A 19,558-nucleotide genomic window follows, 5' to 3' on the forward strand; every position below is an offset into this window, starting at 1 on the left:
GATTAATTTAAATGTACGTTTCATTATTTAATTAAAGAGATATTTTTGTTCTCTGGCGCATCTATTGATTAAAAAAAAAAACACACCTACTTGTGTATTTATCACCTACACATAAATACAATATAGAATCATTGAGTGAGTCTGTAGCTACAGAAAGCAAAATGTTAGATTATTTGTTTTATCTTACACTTGTTTTACATGTAATTATTTTGTTACTTCCTTGATACAAACATTCAGTAAAGGGTTCTCTGTAACAGCTGTTTTTTTGTTTTGGTTTGGTTTGTATTTTTTTGGTGTGGGGGTTGTTTTTTTTTTTGTGCTGCTTTAGTCGAAGCATTAAACACCACAGTTGGTGATTTCATACTTCAGAAGTTTTTGGTCTCTGTCATCTGGTCACAGTGACTTCTTACTCATTTTATCAGTATGGGCTTCTGTGCTGGTACTTGAGTTTGTTTCTGCTTAGAGAGGCTGTAGTGTGGCAGTCTTCTGCCTCGGTTCTGCTGTGTGTTCTTTGAATAGCTGGTTGGTTTCATTATTATTATTATTTCATTATTATTATTATTTCATTATTATTATTATTTCATTATTATTATTATTTCATTATTATTATTATTTCATTATTATTATTATTTCATTATTATTATTATTTCATTATTATTATTATTTCATTATTATTATTATTTCATTATTATTATTATTTCATTATTATTATTATTTCATTATTATTATTATTTCATTATTGTTATAAACATTTAATTGGTATATATTAAATATCCCTATTGGTTAAGAACATAAGTAAGCTGTGGTACTTCTGTCAAGTCCAGTACCTGTTTTTTGACAGAGGATGGAAGTAAATTTTCTTAGAAGATAAGAACAGGGAAAGGAAGTAGCAAGGGGATACCTCTGCAGAATAATTCCTCAGCATCTTTTAATGTTAAAAATGTGATTTATGCTATTTATGTTATTTAATGTTATTTAAAATACCTGTAAACAGGAGCTTATTTTAAATAAATAAATGAAGTCAAACTTCATAGAATCCTTGAACAGAGGTTGGATGGGACCTCTGGAGGTCACCTGGTCCTGAAGCAGGGCCACCTAGAGGAGGTTGTCCAGAACCATATCCAGACAGCTTTTGTGTGTCTTCACAAGTGGAGAGTCCACAGCCTCTGTGGCATAACCTGTAAACTAATTTTAAAATGAGACATTGGTTAAGTTAAAGAAGCTGCAGGCTACTTATTCTTGAACAAACTTTCCAAGACATGAGTAAGCCTTACTCCTAGAGAGAAAAAAAGGTATGGAAATAAGTTTTTCCAGTCTGTTAAAACAATGGATTTAATAGTTAATAACTATTATTTTAAGGTTAAAGTAATTGAACAAAATAATGAATTATGAGAAATGTTAAATGTTTCTTTTGAACTTCTCATAGAATCATAGAATCATAGAATATCCTGAGTTGGAAGGGACCCTCAAGGATCATCAAGTCCAACTCTTGACACCGCACAGGTCTACCCAAAAGTTCAGACCATGTGACTAAGTTCACAGTCCAATCTCTTCTTAAATTCAGACAGGCTCGGTGCAGTGACCACTTCCCTGGGGAGCCTGTTCCAGTGTGCAACCACCCTCTCTGTGAAGAACCCCCTCCTGATGTCAAGCCTAAATTTCCCCTGCCTCAGCTTAACCCAGTTCCCACGGGTCCTGTCACTGGTGTTAATGGAGAAAAGGTCTCCTGCCTCTCGACATTCCCTTACGAGGAAGTTGTAGACTGTGATGAGGTCCCCCCTCAGCCTCCTCTTCTCCAGGCTGAACAGGCCCAGTGACCTCAGCCGTTCCTCGTACGTCTTCCCCTCAAGGCCTTTCACCATCTTCGTAGCCCTCCTCTGGACACTTTCCAACAGTTTCATGTCCTTTTTATACTGTGGTGCCCAGAACTGCACACAGTACTCGAGGTGAGGCCGCACCAGCGCAGAGTAGAGCGGGACAATCACCTCCCTTGACCTACTAGCGATGCCGTGCTTGATGCACCCCAGGATACGATTGGCCCTCCTGGCTGCCAGGGCACACTGCTGGCTCATATTCAACTTGCTGTCTACCACGACCCCCAGATCCCTCTCTTCTAGGCTGCTCTCCAGCGTCTCATCGCCCAGTCTGTACGTGCAGCCAGGGTTTCCCCATCCCAGGTGCAGGACCCGGCACTTGCTCTTATTGAACTTCATGCGGTTGGTGATCGCCCAGCTCTCCAATCTGTCCAGATCCCTCTGCAAGGCCTTTACGCCCTCATTCGAGTCCACAACTCCTCCAAGTTTGGTGTCATCAGCAAACTTGCTCAAAATACCTTCTATTCCTACTTCCAGATCGTTTATAAAAATATTGAAAAGTACCGGCCCTAAAATGGAGCCTTGAGGGACCCCACTGGTGACCGCCCGCCAGCCTGACGCAGCCCCATTTACCATAACCCTTTGGGCCCTGCCCGTTAGCCAATTGCTCACCCATCGTATGATGTTCATGTATATATGTTTTCATGTATACCACTGTAGAATGAATATAGATACAATGAGACATAAATGCTGTTACATGTAGGGCATAAGAAAGTGGCTTAGGATTTTATGAGAGAAATAATCTAAATTCAAGACAAGTTATATTACCCATCAAAGCAGTTGCTTGTATAAAACACTACATCATAACTTGCTTGATATGCTCTTGTATGCTGAAATTACATTTTTTTTAACTGAACAATGTTCTTGGATCTTTTTCAGGGTTCAGCTGATCCTCTAAACAGTGCATTCCACCTCACATACAACATGGTATTGAACTTGCTTCGAGTGGAGGAAATTAACCCTGAATATATGTTAGAAAAATCATTCTATCAGTTCCAACATTACAGAGCTATTCCAGGAGTAGTAGAAAGTAAGTATTGCATGTTATACTGCATGTTATACTTACTCACCAGAGTCAGTATAAAAGATACTGTGACTGTGAAGTAATCAATGCTTCTTTGTGCTTGTAAGGGGTGTGTACCTGGGTAGTTCTTGTTTTGCCTGTGAATTGTTGCCAATGCATTGTTTGCTATTTTATTACAATTTCAGGAAGAGTAATTTCCTCTCCTTAGAATCTATGTTCATCTGCACTGTCAGTATATGACAAGAGATTTCCCCTGAGAGATAGACAAGAATGGTTATCCCACTGCTATTCTGTAGGACAGGAAGAGGGAGAATAATTTAAAAATTCTTGCAGCTTGTATGAGGTGCAGAGAAGAAAAGTCTTATTGTTTAACGATATATAGGACTCAGCTAAAAGAAGTATAATTCTATTGTCTCATTACAATCACACAAAAAACATAAGGCATCAGGAGTAGTAGAAGGAAAAAAAAAGTTCAGTTGAAATACAAAGCAAAATTCAGAGAGGACGGAGACACTGTTTGCATTCAAAAATCTGAGCCGTGATCTTTAAATAGTGTGTTTTCATGAGCCAAAGGCAGTTTCCAAAGAACTCAGCCAATGTTTGAGAATGAGGCCTCTCTGAAAATTTAACCCAGAAGAATCTTAAGAATATAAGAGGTAGCTACTTCCTTTGCCACCAATGAACAAGCAGTTCATCTGTTCGATTGTTAACTGAATGTCAAGAGACAGTGTGCACACGTGTGCATACATGTGTAGGGTTGGTAGATGAGCAGAGCTGCGTTTTTGTCCTGATTCTCTTAGCAGGGTTTCTGTCAGCTTGCAGGTGTGTTATTTAAGACAGTAGTAGTCAAATAGACTATGTATTTCCTGAGGACCTGCCTGTTCCAATTGGCATGCCTAGATCTTCATTCTTTTTCTGGCATTCCAGCACTAAAATTGAAATAAAGAAACTAAAAAATAACTTTTCAAAATTATTTTCTTGGATTTTTTTTTTAGTTTAGGCACTGTATCGGGCATTAGAATTTTGTAGTCATTTCAGCTTAAATCTAGAATACAAAGTAGAGAAGTGGCTGTTTGGGTCAATGTGCAAATTATGCCACGAGTATGAATTGCTAGCTTTTTCCTTAAAAAGCTGGCAGCTAAAAATAGGGAACACTTTCCTGAGTGGTGTCTTTAGTAGCCCTAGTGCAGTGGGATTTCTGAGTCACCCATATGCATTCAAATAGCTCGCAAGAGGGTGAGTTGGTAGAGAGGACAGAGATCTTAATAATGTGGCCTTTGTTTATGGTGACCAGTGGTGCGACCAGTGTGAGAGAAGGAAGCATGTTGCTTATAATAAGAGCTGATTTGCGTAAATAGGGTGTGAAAACACCGTATTTGAAGAAGAAAATTTCAAAGTTTCAAACTGGTGAAATCAGAGCCTAAAACAGGTTACAAACTACATTGATTCTCTTGAGGGAAGTTGTCAGAAGATGTCTTTGCACAACATTTGTTTCATAGGAGAAAGTTGAAGAGTGCTGGCACACAGTGAATACCCTCTCACAGATCTTTGCAAGGCTTTACGGGACTTCTGTGCAACCCTACAACAGCGATTCCTGAGCAGTGGAGGACCCAACTTACAGGGGAGGGTCAGGCTGGGTGTTAGGAAAAGGTTCTTCACCCTGAGGGTGGTTGGGCACAGGGACAGGCTCCCCAGGGCAGTGGGCACAGGACCGGGCCTACCAGAGTTCAGGAAGTGCTTGGACAATGCTCTCAGACACGTGGTCTGAATTTTATTTTTTTATTTTTCCTGGGTGGTCCTTAGGGAATCCAGGAGTTGAACCTTGATGATTCTTGTGGGTCCCTTCCAACTTGGATATTTTACAATTCTATTACTTCTATGTTTTTTCAAGCTTTTTAATAAATTGAATGTTTATTTTATTTTTATTTTTTTTTAACTTCCAGTGTATAATGCTTAATTTACTATAATATTTAACAGGCACAGATTTCTAGATTTCCAGAAAATGCATTATTGTACACAGAAAATGTGTGTTGAAAGGGGTCACAAAATATTGGTTATGTAAATCTGAAAGAGAAACCTTGACTTTTAATTCTGTAGTTATTCATGTCCATGAGATTTTACTTTATATTACAGAGGTGAATAAACTGGAAGAACAGTACAACAAAATAGCAATCCCCAATGAAGAAAACGTGGTCATATACTACAAAATCCGACAGCAACTTGCAAAACTGGGTAGAGAGATAGAAGAATACATTCACAAACCAAAGTATTGCTTGCCATTTCTACAGCCAGGAAGACTGGTAAAGGTAAACTGATTTTTCTTTTTTTTTTTTTTTCTTTTTTTTTTTTTTTTTTTTGTGTTTCCAGTCTCTGTCTCCCTGTGACATTTGCCAGCTTAATTTGTCTTTGCCAGTTTACCATCTTAAGCAGTTACATGTGTCCCACTAAGCAACTATTTTTACTTTTATTACATCTTTATTAAACATTCAACAGTGAAAGAAAAATAAGTAGTGTTTTCAAGGTGAATAGTAGCCCATGACTGCTATTGTAAATATCAGAAATACAAAAAGATGTGCTTGTTGAGATGTAATTGTGTGTCAGTTATATATAACAATTTCTAATACTTTCAGGTGAAGAACGAAGATGATGACTTTGGATGGGGAGTGGTTGTTAACTTCTCTAAGAAATCAAATGTTAAGGTAAAATATGCATTCACTCTGTTAGAAAAATATGTATCTTACCAGTTTTGTCTTATTTTCAGAAAGTTAAATTTCCTCTTTTCTTTGTGGTTTTGCAAGACAAAAAATCTGCCCTTTCACCCTAAATTTAGGAAAAAAAAAAAAAAAAAGAAAAAAAAACCTCAGGCCTCCCCAGAGTCAAATGAAACACGGAAGATAGGACAAGCCCTAAGTCCTGTGTTTATTTTTTAATTTTGGTGTATTTATTGAAGAGATGCTTGCTTGAATCTGGGATAATTAGTTCAAAATTGACACTACAAGGTTTCAAAATGGTTTGTTTCTGAGACATCCACAGCAGTGCTGTCCTGTGATGTGCTATGTTGTTTAATCTCAGAAAAACTATGGAAGCTATGAAGGTTGAGAGCACAGGGAGATTGACATTTGGCCCTATGATAAACTGAGGAATTGTATCTGAGTCCTAAGAGAGTGCCTGAGACAGGAGATTGCTTGTCCCCTGACTTACTGCTGTGGAGTTGAAGGTTGGCAAGTTAAAATTCAAAGAAAGCAAAACAATAGAAATGTGGAAGAAACTACAGAATGCAGTGATGCAGTTTAAGCCAGATTTGTTTTTCCTTCCCCAAATCCATTATTATAGTTGGTCTCTGCATAACCCCAGAGATCATGTTTTGGTCCCCATTTCAAAATTGTTTTAATAGGCTACTCTACTGGCTAAACTAAAAACTAAGTTTAATGTATATTTTTCTGTGGTAGCATGTCGGCTGTAATTTTGGCAGTAGAGCTTTGGCATTAATTATTAGAGCTAAATGAGAAGTAGTCTTCATCAAGTTCTAGTGGTGCCTGTATTGTGTGGCACCTTTTGGTGCTTCTCTAATATATGTTCATCAAAGAGGACATGAGAAAAATGTGTCCATACAGAGCTTATTAAAAGAGATACTGTTTTGTATTTCCATCTTACCTTTGGAAAGGCAGATTTCTCTCTTCCTCGGGTTGGAAATCTAGACTGTTACTGCTGATGCTCAAATGTTTCTTCTAGACTGCTTTTTTCATAGAACCACATGAGAAAGAAAACAGATTTCTCCCTCACCCCAGCCTTTTTTTTTTGTAAAATTGCCAACTTCAGTGTCACTGAAGGCGTTTCTACCTGTCACATGTTACCCACATACATATTTTGCCTTCCCTATCTAGCCTGTCTCGCTGTAGTATAAGGCCTTTAGATTTGAACATTAGCTTTGGAATTACAGTATGTTCTGGAGGTGACGGCTCTGGCTCCAGCAGTACTTTTTTAGTTAAGCCACGCTACACTAGCAGCTGGATTGAATTTTTCCTTCTGAGTTCTGTGGAAAGAATGACAATAGGTGCTGAAAATCATGGAACTGACTTAAAGCTGTGTAACTTTAAAATCAGTATGGAAAAATGGTTTCTATGAGCAGAGGCAAAACAATGACTGCTTAAAAAATCTGTTATTTCCTTATTCTAATAAGTCTATTCATTCATACGTCCTGGAACATAGATGCATTTTCCTGTTACTGTTTAATGTAGTAGTTCAGTTTACTTAATGATTATTGGAAATATGTCACTATTATGCTGTATCATTAAACTTTCATCCACTTTTAAGCTGTGACAGTTCTTTGGGTTTGCTTTCACAAATGATGTTGAATTCAGTCTGTACTTCAGTTGTCTATTTTTCTAACGTAGTCTTTTTTCTAGTGAGGAATATGCAAAAATTAAGGGTCACGGTGTATCATTTCACTGATTAATTCTTCATTGCAATGTGAAAGCAAAAGCACTTGTCAGTTCAGGTTTAATCATATTTACATGGTTTTTCTAGCATAATTTCAAGATGCAGTATTCCACAAAATTGCAAATGGCACATTATTCTGAATTTCTTTGTGTAGAAAAAAAAAAGAGTTCTAGATTAAATTGTCTGATCAGCATAATTAAATCTGTTGCTGTAGCTAAACTTACAGAGAGCAGTATTGACAGTAAACGTGAGTGACACTTACACTCCTCATTTATTAGTAGGTTTGCGGCACAGTTACTGACAATAACTTTCTGTACATGTCCAGTTTGAGTATGTTCTGTAGCACGTTATGTGCTTGTGTTGGTTCAGTCTCTTCGTTCAAGTCAGCATTGTGCTTCCCATGGCGTTGGCTGGATGCTGATGGTATCTGTGTGGATATTGCTTTCAAGCACCAATTCAGGGAGCAGCAGTGGACTCTGCATCTTGTACATGGCTGCAGTGAGCGCCTTCTGCAAATGTAGGGCACAGTTCAGAGGAACATTTTCTTCCTCAGCAAGTAAATGTGTTTTTTGAAGAAATGACCTAGCTTGTAGAACAGGATAACCCCATTTTTCTGTTTAACTTACTACGACAGTTTCTTGCAGTACTTCTGAAAACCTCTTTTAAATGTTGGATGGCTCCATCCTGTTTTGCGTGCAGTGAAAGCAAAATCGTGTGTTGTAGATTTGGAATGAAAAATAGTCCGCAGGAAAACTGAACTTAGTGAACACAGGATTTCATGAAGATTTTTCATCTCTTCTTCCCCAACCTGTATTTGGAAGGGGAAAAGCTTTTGTGTAATTGTTTAAAAGATGATGCCTGTCCTCAGTTCCACGTCTGTAATTCGGTTCTACTGGAAATCATAAAAATATTTTCTGATAGTAGGAGTGTATTGGAACTACTTCATTCCGTATCAATTTAGTCAAATAAATAACATGCATTTTTTTCTTCAATGCAGTGTATAACTAAGGCTACAGCTTTACAAACTATACTCTTTAGCCACCATATCTGCATGTTTATATTCTTTAAATAGATGTCGGGTGGTACGTGTACAGTTTGGGGTGTATAAAGACTTGGCAAGATGCAACTTCCTGGCTCCTGCAGATAAAATCTGCTGTTTGAAATATCTTTAAGTGATCCTTGTTGTGGGAAAAAAAAACCTTGAATTTGTAAACCTGTAGATGAAACAGACCTCCCTCCCTAAAAAACAGCAAAGTTCAGTACTGAGAGCATGATGCAAATACTTTGTGTTATGGTTACAGACGATGTAGCTCTTTATTAGTAAGCCAACATCTAGAAAAAAAGACAGAAGCACCTAAAGCAGCAGTTACAGTTTAGGTTACATTGGGATGGAGGGACAGGAGAGAAGTCATTTTTTTTCAAGTATATTTTTCTATGTGAGGGATCTGTTAATCCATACATAATCTGTACATATTCAGTAGATTTTATAATATACTGCATCCTTGAACTGATGCTCTGCAAAGACCAGTACCTCATGTTATGCCTGTAATAGTGAATAAAATCATGCTTTTTTCTTCTGTTCTCATTGATATCTTAAAATAATTGTTCTTCTTTGTCTTCAACAGCCTAACTCAGGTGAATTGGACCCATTATATGTAGTTGAAGTGCTACTGCACTGCAGCAAGGAGAGTTTGAAAAATTCTGCTACTGAGGCTGCAAAGCCAGCCAAACCCGATGAGAAAGGAGAGATGCAGGTTTGCTATTAATGTTTATTCTCAATATCTTATTATAAATTACTCTAAAAGATTTTATTTCCAAAGCATTTGCAAACTGTGGTAAAAGAGGGATAGATGCATCAAGAGAAAAGAATGCAGAGTTAGGTGTAAAGCTCCTAAATGCTTGCTGACTTCACTGAAGAGTGAACCATTATTCATATTGAAGAAGTTACCTTAGCCACATTTGATACCATATCAGAAATGCTTTGAAACTTAGCTTCTGTCACATCAAATACTTGAAACTGGAAGGTGATGATAACTGCTGTGTGAATATAGTTATTAAAATGACCTGTGTTTTATCTGCAGATAGTAAACATTTATAAGCTGTTTTCTGTCAAATACCTGTGCAGGGTTTTGTGGGCAGTGTACCTTTTCTATATTAAATTTGAGAATTTAGTTGGAATTCTGGTAATCCTTGAAGAGTCAATTTTAGCAGTGATATTTGACAGACAGTTTTTTAAGATACCTTTCCATCCCTTGGAACAGAAGAAGAAATATTTTTTGGTTTCTTTTCTTTCTCTTTTTTCCCTTATTCAGGCCCATTAGCTTTGTGAGTCTATTTCAGTCAAAAATAAAGTGGAAATTTTTAGTTAAAATGATTGTATTATTTAAAGTTTTCAGTTTGAAACCCTATCATTATCATTGTCAGATCAGACACAGTTATTCAATAATTCAGTTTTTTCAGATGCTTTTTCCACAAATTCTGTTTTAAGTTTGAAATACAGTACTGAGTATACTCAAATATATACTGAGTATATATTTGATTATTGTTAATCATCCTCAATTGTTAATATTCCCAGTTATGTTTATGACAATAATTTTCTGGTTTGGATTGTAAGAATGATACGTTCGAGTAGAAAAGAGGCAAGGAAAGAATTGTCAAAAGTGATTAGAAATCATCATGTTGTAAAAGCTAAATATACCCATGGAGTCTCCTCAAGTGTTTCATTGCAGCACAGTTCAGTGCTTCATTGTGTATTTCAGTGGAATACAGTTAAGGAGTAAGTTCAAATCCAGTCTTAGTTGATATAAATACTGAGTGAGAGTACATTTTCACTAGTTATACCTACTTATTGCATTGGACTACAAGCAGTAGAAAAAATTAAATGTTTTTTTCCACTGACAGCCTTTCTCCAGACTTAACTGGATGAATACTGAGTTTTCATGTTTGGCCAAACTGACTTTTATTCTGTATTAACTTTACCTCGCTACTCACGTTTTTCTGCTTCCCCATGCTCCTTTATCCGCTGCTGTGTCCTTGTTTACTCTGTTTCCCTTTTCCTTTGTGAATTTTTGCAATGGAGCAGTAATAATTTACTGATTGGATACTGCATTCTTTTTGACAGGTTGTTCCAGTTTTGGTACATCTTCTCTCAGCTATCAGCAGTGTCCGACTTTATATACCAAAAGACTTGAGGCCTATTGACAACAGGCAAAGTGTCTTAAAATCTATACAAGTAAGTTCCATTGGACTGTTAAAGCTGTCTGATTTGATTAGTGTGGTACACTTGAATACGTGACAACTATTTCTAAACAAATTTGTCTAAAGTTTGAGTCATTAAAGGTTTTAGAAGGGGTTGGAAACCATGGATGTATGTCAGCTGTTTCTCCTTGTAAACAGTCATTTTAAATTAATTTTGAAAACTGCTGGAGTATCACGTACCAGACTCTCACCTCTGCCTTTCATGTTCATATAACTGTAAAAGTTGATTTTTAAAAGTGTATTTTATTTTAGCATTACAGTCTTACTAAAAATAAACTTTTTTCCTGTTTTAGGAAGTACAGAAGAGATTTCCTGATGGAGTACCATTACTAGACCCTATTGATGACATGGGTATCAAAGATCAAGGACTCAAAAAAGTCATCCAGAAAGTAGAGGCATTTGAGCATAGGATGTATTCTCATCCTCTTCACAACGATCCCAATTTGGAAACTGTATACAAACTTTGTGAAAGAAAAGCACAGGTACAAATACAAAACAAGAAGCTGTAGCTATAGCTGTATCTTGCTGAAGAGAGAGGCAGTAGTAGTTCCCTTTCTTGTTTTTCTTTTATTTTTGCAAAGCACAATTTTGTTCCTTTTTAAATCAAGTAAAAATTAATGAATCTTAACAACAAACTGTCCAAATCTGTGATATGCCCTTCGTTGATAAAGCTGGGAAGTTCACCTGAAAAGGTTCTTCAGAATAAGTCATCAGGGACTAGAAAGTTACAGAAGTGCTACTAGAGTCCTTTTCACTCCATAGGCATGGCACGAACGTGGTGTAGATAACATGCTCACAGATAATGGAAACTGATCATTTTTAATTTGCCTGTGCAGAGCTTTGTTGAGGTGACAGGGCCTGCTAGCTTGGGGAGAGTACTATACAAACAAACCACTGTGCTGCTCTTTCCTCACTCCCAGCCTGGAAGCATACTTCTATAGAGGTGTACCCTACTGGAGTGAAACCAGTTACACACTAAAACAGCTCCTTTTTTCTGTGCTGCTCCAGAAGGCAAGTTCTCTGGGAGTCTTTCTACAGAAGTGACGTTAGTTATGTTATGGGCAGCACAGAATTGTTTGTGGCAAGACCCGATGGACCAAGCAGCCTTCCGTGAGGGTATCTGGGCAGTATACACTGCTGTCAGGATGTTGACAATGACTTGATGAACTATAAGACACTGGAGAAGCTGTAATTGCAGGAAATAATGTATTTGGTTTATATCTGATGGAGTAGTTCATGAGTAAGATGTAGTACTTGTTTCAGACAGTCATTGAGACCAAAGTTTCAACCAAAGATTTTTTCTGTCACTTTTTTTCATTTTTTTTTCATTCCCCTCCTGGGTAAGTATCTTAACTTCCCAAGCTTACCAAATTGCCGATGGATGAATGGATACAGTTGTGGATTTTTTTTGTTGTTATTTTGTTTTGTTTTTTAACTTCATTTTAAACCTTATTCTCAATAGAGTTACAAAGTCCGTATATGTCCATCTACTGTAGTTCTGAGGCTTTAATGTATATTAAACAATGTCTTTAAACAGTTGAATCTGTTAATCAAGCAACATTTATGTTCTCTCCTTCTGACCCACCCCTAGATTGCTATGGATATCAAAGCAGCAAAGCGAGAGCTGAAAAAAGCCAGAACTGTTCTACAAATGGATGAACTCAAATGCCGCAAGCGTGTTTTGAGAAGGCTGGGGTTTGCCACATCTTCAGATGTTATTGAGATGAAAGGACGGGTTGCTTGTGAAATCAGCAGGTAAATGGTTGCTGTGCAAGGTGCTTATTGTCATGCGTACACACTTTGCTGTCCTTGCTGGAATTACTGTTTCATGTTTATGTTTTAATGTTATTAGACCATTAGAAGAAAGATTCTTATTAGACTACCCAATCTGTGTCACAAAAGGAATGTACTGATTAAAGCAATAAAGATGACACCTAAAGGACAAAATACAATAAATATTAAAACGTGGATGTTAAAGTGCCAGAAAAATGGCTATTTTCTTACAGAATTCAGGCAGTAGTATGTGTTGTTTAGTGTTACATGTTACGTGAGAGAATCATCTCAGTTTCTATGGTCCCACTTGCTGGTACTGTTAACAGAGTCACTCACAAATATGGGTGTAACAGTGATTGTCAGTAATTACCAAGTCACTGACAGGTTTAAATACAGCTTAATTGGTTCCATAGGGCTGTTGGAACAAATCCATGGAAGTGATGCATTTCGCTGTAATGCATTTAGCAGGTATATATATGTATTGAAACATATAATAAAGGTTCCATGGAAACTCATGAATTGGACTCAGTACTTCAGGGCGTAACTCAGATATCGAGAGAATTGTGTATTTTTATAAGTTACAATGACTACTCTACTGCTTGTCTTATAGATAGTCTAGAGAGGTGCTACCTATATATCTGGCAAACTTTTCCCTGCAAAATTTGGTAGCAAATGGGTGAGGTGCATCAGGATTTTATCAAGTTCCTCACCTTCAAGGACTGTTTGCTAATGAGTTATGTATTTATTCATTTAAAAAAGAAAGCAAAAAAAAACAAAATATGTTTTTCCCCATCCCGTGCGTTGTCTGTAACTCCAAAAATAAAGGTGCAGTTGTATCAACAATTCAATGCATTATCCAAATAGTAGGTTTGGATTTTGTATCAGCATCATGCATTTCCTTTTTAGAATTTATGAAGAAGTCTTTTATTCTACAAGGAAATTGGAACGAATTTGTTCCTCTTACATATCTTGGAAATATCCAGTTGAATCTCTTTGATCAGCAGCATTACCAATTTTAGTCCTTTTCATAAACTGCCTAATTATCTCCTCTGTTCTTTTCAATTTCTTGATGTCCTATCTGATAAAAGCTGTCTAAAGCAACTGTTAGTATTAACTTTTATGAAGTATTAAGAGAGATTATTTGTAGTCTAGATTCATTGACATCACTCTGAAAAAGCTAATATATCTATTTTTGGTGTTCCATTAAGTAAAATTGAGAAGCTGTTGATTTTTACCTGTAGTCAGTTGCTTCACAAAACAGTCAATAGTACTTGATTTAAAAATTACAATTTGTTAGGTCTTTCTTCTAAGCTTCCTTCTCTTTATTTTAGTGCTGATGAACTTCTCCTGACTGAAATGATGTTCAATGGTCTCTTCAATGACTTATCCGCAGAACAGGCAACTGCACTGCTAAGCTGTTTTGTGTTTCAAGAGAACGTGAGTTACTTCTTGAGTTCATGAATTCTAGACATTGCTGTCTACCGACAGTAGTACTTTTAAGTCAGTTCCAGCAATTGATCACAATGGTACAAGCCATTGCATATTTTATCATTTCCAAGGGGTTTCTGACATAAGTAAAAGCATTGCAACCTTAGGGCCAAAATCTCTTTCCTTGACAAGTGATGTGCTAACGGTTGTGTAAGAAAGCAGCAGTCTTTGTAACAAATCTGCAGCTGTTTCTCCTTCAAGCACTGAAGCAATATTAACAGCAGATTCTCAGCATACAACATGTGCTTGTGTGCCTGCCTACACACACACATACACCCAACAACCCACCCTTGTCTTTTAACAGATTGGATAATGTCAAGAAAATAATTAAGTGGTATCTGCTCCTTCTGCTCTGGTGTGAGGGTATTTCTAATTGAGACATGCCTGTGCTGTTATTTGGATATTGCCCTTGACCTATTGAAGGAAATGGCAATATTAGATGGAATTGATTAGATGGACATTTAACATCTGATGCCTTAGTTTTCCCACCTGCAAGCTATATAGAAATTTACTGGCATCAGGAAAATTCAGTAGAAATAAACTTCCGTATAGAATTTCCATGCAGATGGCTAACAAGTTGTATCACTCAGGTTGATTTCAAAGATGAAAAGTAGTAACGCTAACAAATAAATCTTGTTAGCAGAAGGGATGCTAAGGTAAGCCATTGTTCATAAGCAACAGAAAGTTTAAGTATCAGAACAAAATACTGTGGTTCACACAGCAGTAGTACTCAAGTCTAAATAGGTAGAACATTAAAACGTTGCTGTACTTGAATAGTTGCATTTTCTTACATAACCATTCATGTTTAAGTTATTAAAATAAGTTGCTTTTTATATTCTGAACAAAAAGCTAGCAACACAGATAAAGTAGTAAATGCTGAGCATTTTGGCAATTCAAAGCTATTGAACAGCAAATAGGGGGAATTCTTGCAGTGTTCAGAAAGCAAGTACTTTTTTTCTTCTCACTGATATGTTCATGAATGATTTGTTTCCTGGTATAATTTGAGAAACAAGCACTTGAGGGATTCAGTAGATTTAAGAGTGTTTGATAATAGGCTTGAGAAGTCACAGGAATAATTTAAGATGGCATTAGCATAGATTGTAACTTTTGTTTTTGCACCTGATTTGATTTAGGACAAATGTATGGGAGTGTGTGATGTTATTTAATTAAGTATCTTCTTTTTCAGTCCAGTGAAATGCCAAAATTGACAGAGCAGTTGGCAGGACCACTTCGGCAAATGCAGGTAATCTGCCTATTAGAAATCTGCCTCAGCTCAAGGTTAATGCTAACGTGTTTGAAGTTCATTGTACAAAAAACGCATGATGAGGACTTGGTTTTGGACTTGGCTGCCACTGATTGCATGTGGTTTTGCTGTGTGTAATAATAAGTTGTCTTGTTCACAATAAATCTTAATTCTAATTTAGAACGTGCCTTTAAAAACTGTATAAACTTGCTTACAGCACTGTAGCTGTTAGTGCAGGCACATCTAAATAGTGATGTGATCAGTGGTTTATTTTTTGGAATAATTTCACACTAGAAAGGAAACTTTGTCTTGTGTACAGTATCTAATACTGTGCAAACATTTCTGTTGGTTAAACGCTTAATGTGTTAAAGCTTATCGTAAATTTTAAATATTTTATTTTAAAGGAGTGTGCAAAAAGAATTGCCAAGGTATCAGCAGAAGCAAAACTGGAAATTGATGAAGAAAATTACTTAAATTCTTTCAAACCCAACCTCATGGATGTTGTGTATACGTGGGCAAATGGAGCTAGCTTTGCTCACATCTGCAAGATGACTGATGTCTTTGAAGGTATGTTAATCAGTTCTTCTTTGGGGGGATGACAGATACACAAAAATGTCTGAGTTCCAAGTAGCCTTATAATAGATCACAGACTTTCTTAATTCTGATATATTGAAGTGTCTGCATGGCTAAAACCAAGTGGGAAATTTGTTTACTATATATTAAAATTTATAGTTGCACTGCTGGTAAATTAGAACCTGCAGAAGACTTAAGGTATCTTAAATTTTTTTTTAATTGCCCATAAAACTCAGAAATTCTCACCATTGCAACAAATGGTAAAGGTTACCTTTGCTAGTTAGAGCAAAAATACCACACTCCAAGTGCTTGCCATTAAGAAAGAAGTACAGCTCTTACACTTCTCATTACGTTCAAAGTATTTATTTGCTTATTAAGTTGAAAGTTCCTCCTGTTGTCATAACACTGACAGAAGTGAGAGGTGGCAACCGATTCTGTTTTGGATGGGTCATAGCAGCAGTGCAGAGCGGGTATTTGAAAAGCCTGGATGTAAGCTGTCACCTGGGCTAATTTTGTTCCTAAAATCGGAGAACTAGAAACTGTCCCTTCAGGAGGGGTACTCAGGATTTCCCATTATGTTGAAAGTAGAGTGACTTAAAGCCCAGGTGCTTCCTTAAAACACAGACCGTTCAAGTGAAGGTCCCACCAGAACAAAAACCTAATTTCTTCTTCTATCAAGTATGTTGAAAGTTGTGAAGGGTAGGATTGGTTCCCCACTCTTACAATTCTGTGTGTAGTGACCGATGCTGGAAATCCCTTGTGAAGTTACTCCTGTCACCATTGCCTTGCTTCTCTCCGATGCTGTGTACATGCTTACACCAGGGAGGCCTTAACACAACTGCATTCGTGTGTTTAGAAATCCACTTCCTAGACCCAGGAACCTCCTAAACCTGGCTGCCTGAGACCAGCAGGAATCCTGGCAGTCTTCTGATGCTGCATTCTGCAAGTGCCTCGTGGAAATTAATGTCTGAGCCTTACATCTGCTGCCAATGCATCTTGAGCGAGGGGAACACAAGAACAGCAGTAGCTGCCTTGTGTTTTTGTATGTCTGCTCTTGACTGTTTAGAATATGCAGGGCAGTGACATTTCCTATTTATCCTGTTTTGGTTAAGGCTAGTCAGTCCACTTTGTCCTAGTCTTCTGGCATGCCTGATTAGAACAGTGCAGGCTCCTTCAAAATTAAATCCTAAGGGTACATTTTGAGGTCAGTTCTTGTGGCAGGAATTGATGCGTGAGTCTTCCCTCCACCCTGTAATGGACTGATTTGTCTCTGCATTGTCCAGAAGGATGGGAAGCGTTCGGACATCCCTTGTCACTTCCCTAAATGCAGTGTGGTATTACTGAATCACAAGAGTTTGCACAGGTTACCCAAGTTGTCACAGTGAATTAAGAAACAAAAATAAAAACAAATGCAGGTCTTTATTTTGATAAAAATCCTTATATAAAGTATCAGTGTTTCCTGACTTAATTTCCACAGGGCTTGTTCCCCTGTTGTATAGGATTACAGTGCTCTTCTCTTTGCCTTCCGGGCAATGTGAAATGAGCAGGGATGAGTTGCTGAGCACAGGGAGCCCCGGCTTCACTGCTGTGCGCTGATTTCAGTAAGGAGGCAGAAAATGGACCGGGCAATTAGAGCTCACTGGAAGCCACCCACCACTTCTGCTTTTTTAACTTGGCTTTTCAGGAGCTCCCAAACCCAATAAAAAGTGTTTTTCTGGGTGTCTGTGTTCTTCATGGGCGAGAGACCTGTGCTTTGTGCTGCCACCCAGGCTAAGGGGCCGTAGCAGAACTTTCTGCACAGGAACCTGGAGTTCATGGGTTAATGAAAACGAGCTGTCATTAAATAGAAACGTGTTGGGAAGAAATGGAGATCACTGCATGACAGCGGGAGAGAAGACTGGCTGAACTGAGCTAAGTGCCCTGTTAATCAGGTCCAGATTGACGGTTTTGGGGAAGCAAGTGTAGACAACAGGTATTCATGGTAGTGGTCCACGCATCTGGCGAGCACAGCTGCCTAAGGCAGACAGTTTACTGTTTCTAACATCAAAACAACTCAGACTAATTTAAAAAAATAAGCGGGAACCTAGTTCAGGATGACTAACGTGGTGGTCCTTAAACAGCAGACCTGTGCAAGTAGCATGTGTGAGGGAGGTCTTGACAAATACTTGCAAGAAAAATCTACTGCAAATTACCAAACCAAGTCCCCTCAGCAGAGAGTTAGAGGCTGCACAAGCATTAAAACAAAACAAAATCAGGACAGGACAAACAGTAACTTCAAGCAGCTGCCTGATGGGAAAGGGTACAAAACAAAGTGAGCGAGGACTACGCATGGCTTAAGCCACATGGCTCTTCTTGCACATTTGTCCAGGTGAGTTCTGAACAGGGCTGGAGAAAGGTGTATTGCTTTGTGTCAAGGGGGGGCTGAAGGAGGAGGGGAGGGGGGCTCAAGGAGCTGAATCCTTCAGTGAGGTGCAAAGTAGTCAGTCTGTAACTCTTTTTACACAGGGAGCATCATTCGTTGTATGAGAAGGCTGGAGGAACTGCTGCGGCAGATGTGCCAGGCTGCAAAAGCTATTGGAAACACAGAGCTGGAAAACAAGTTTGCAGAGGGTAGGTATTTAAATCCCGCAATGTAAGTTATTCTATAAAGCACAAGAAAGGCAAGCCTTGGGGTTGCATTTTTTTTTTGACTAATTGACTTCATGGGAAGGAAGTCTTGCTCTCTGTATAAGGTAACAGATGTTAGAAAGCTTTTACCTAGATAAGTAGTTAAGTAGTGTTGTTTCCGTGTATGTAGCAAATGCGTGACTGGAAATTTAAGTACAATGACTTTCATTTAAGGCTTACAACTTATTACAGGCATACTTGTAACAAAATAGAATTGTAGATACTAATTTTTTTCTCTTTTTTGTTTTACAGGTATTACAAAAATCAAGAGAGATATCGTTTTTGCTGCAAGCCTTTACCTGTAACAGAAGGTATATTCTGAGGACGATACAAAATCAACTCCCACTTCACAGCTTCAGTCAAGACATTGGTTTAATTGTGTGTATTTAAACCACAATAATTTCAACAAGGCATGTACAAACAGCAGTGTATGTCATAGAAGTGTTACCACATTTTTAATAAAAATTTACAGTTTGAATACCTTTTGTTTGTTTTTTTCTAAGCAAGAGCTTGAACCAACAGCAATTTAAATTTTAGATATACATAACTGTAGTAAGTGTTACTATATACAGGAAAAGTGAGCATCCAAGAGCAGCAGCAGTCCCTTAAAGGCATTTACTTATATTACATAGTTGACTGATGAAATTGTTTTCCTTTCAGAGACCAAGACAGGTGAAGTGATCATTCTTCATGGTTGATGATTGCTGCCAAAGTGATTTCCATTTGTTGGCGTCTCATGCAGGGTTGTATGGGAATCTTCCTTTGGTTGAAACGTGCATCCTCTCACTTTGAAGAAGTCAGACACATACACCACCTAAATGAACAGATTAGCGTTAAGCTCTTCCTCTTGCAAACAATGGGTAAATGCTTGTACAGGAAACTATCTTTCATACTCTAACCTAAATTAACAAAATCTAAACAGATTAAACCACCAGAAAATTGCTGGAAGAGCTTCTGCTTTCAGCTGAGCAAGTGTTCAGTTTCTCATAAGCATCACTTATTTGCAGTTCTGTAAAAGCTGGTGGCCTTGATCTGATTCTGCAGCTTGCTGTTCCCCCACCCCCCACATCCTCCTTCTCCAAGTCATACCAGTACAGGCGCTGGGTACAGCGCTGCATCCAGTATAAGAAACCTTCTCCTGTGATCCTTTCCCTCCCTACAGGGCCTCTTCCCCTCCCACTGCACACCTGAGACCTGCTGAAGGTGGCTGAGGCAGCC

The 19,558-nt window shown here is 37.9% G+C and overlaps 2 protein-coding genes across 3 annotated transcripts in view; one reads left to right on the forward strand and one right to left on the reverse strand.

Annotated features, from left to right (window-relative positions):
- MTREX (Mtr4 exosome RNA helicase) overlaps positions 1-18,818 on the forward strand; it is a 47,143-nt gene extending 28,325 nt beyond the window's left edge. Inside the window, exons 16-27 of the mRNA XM_032205321.1 lie at positions 2,754-2,904; positions 5,032-5,204; positions 5,529-5,597; positions 8,964-9,092; positions 10,460-10,570; positions 10,890-11,078; positions 12,188-12,351; positions 13,701-13,806; positions 15,044-15,100; positions 15,505-15,667; positions 18,179-18,283; positions 18,593-18,818. Of these exons, the coding sequence (XP_032061212.1) occupies positions 2,754-2,904; positions 5,032-5,204; positions 5,529-5,597; positions 8,964-9,092; positions 10,460-10,570; positions 10,890-11,078; positions 12,188-12,351; positions 13,701-13,806; positions 15,044-15,100; positions 15,505-15,667; positions 18,179-18,283; positions 18,593-18,645 (1,470 nt within the window). The 3' untranslated portion in view covers positions 18,646-18,818. The remainder of the gene's footprint in view (positions 1-2,753; positions 2,905-5,031; positions 5,205-5,528; positions 5,598-8,963; positions 9,093-10,459; positions 10,571-10,889; positions 11,079-12,187; positions 12,352-13,700; positions 13,807-15,043; positions 15,101-15,504; positions 15,668-18,178; positions 18,284-18,592) is intronic.
- The window catches only part of PLPP1 (phospholipid phosphatase 1), a 59,211-nt gene continuing 58,347 nt past the window's right edge, over positions 18,695-19,558 (reverse strand). For both annotated transcript variants that reach the window (XM_032205323.1, XM_032205322.1), the window contains exon 6: positions 18,695-19,154. In XM_032205323.1, coding sequence (XP_032061214.1) covers positions 19,029-19,154 — 126 coding nt within the window. In that variant the 3' untranslated portion in view covers positions 18,695-19,028. The remainder of the gene's footprint in view (positions 19,155-19,558) is intronic.

This window comes from Aythya fuligula, chromosome Z (assembly GCF_009819795.1).
Source record: "Aythya fuligula isolate bAytFul2 chromosome Z, bAytFul2.pri, whole genome shotgun sequence".
In the NCBI taxonomy this organism is placed as follows: domain Eukaryota; kingdom Metazoa; phylum Chordata; class Aves; order Anseriformes; family Anatidae; genus Aythya; species Aythya fuligula.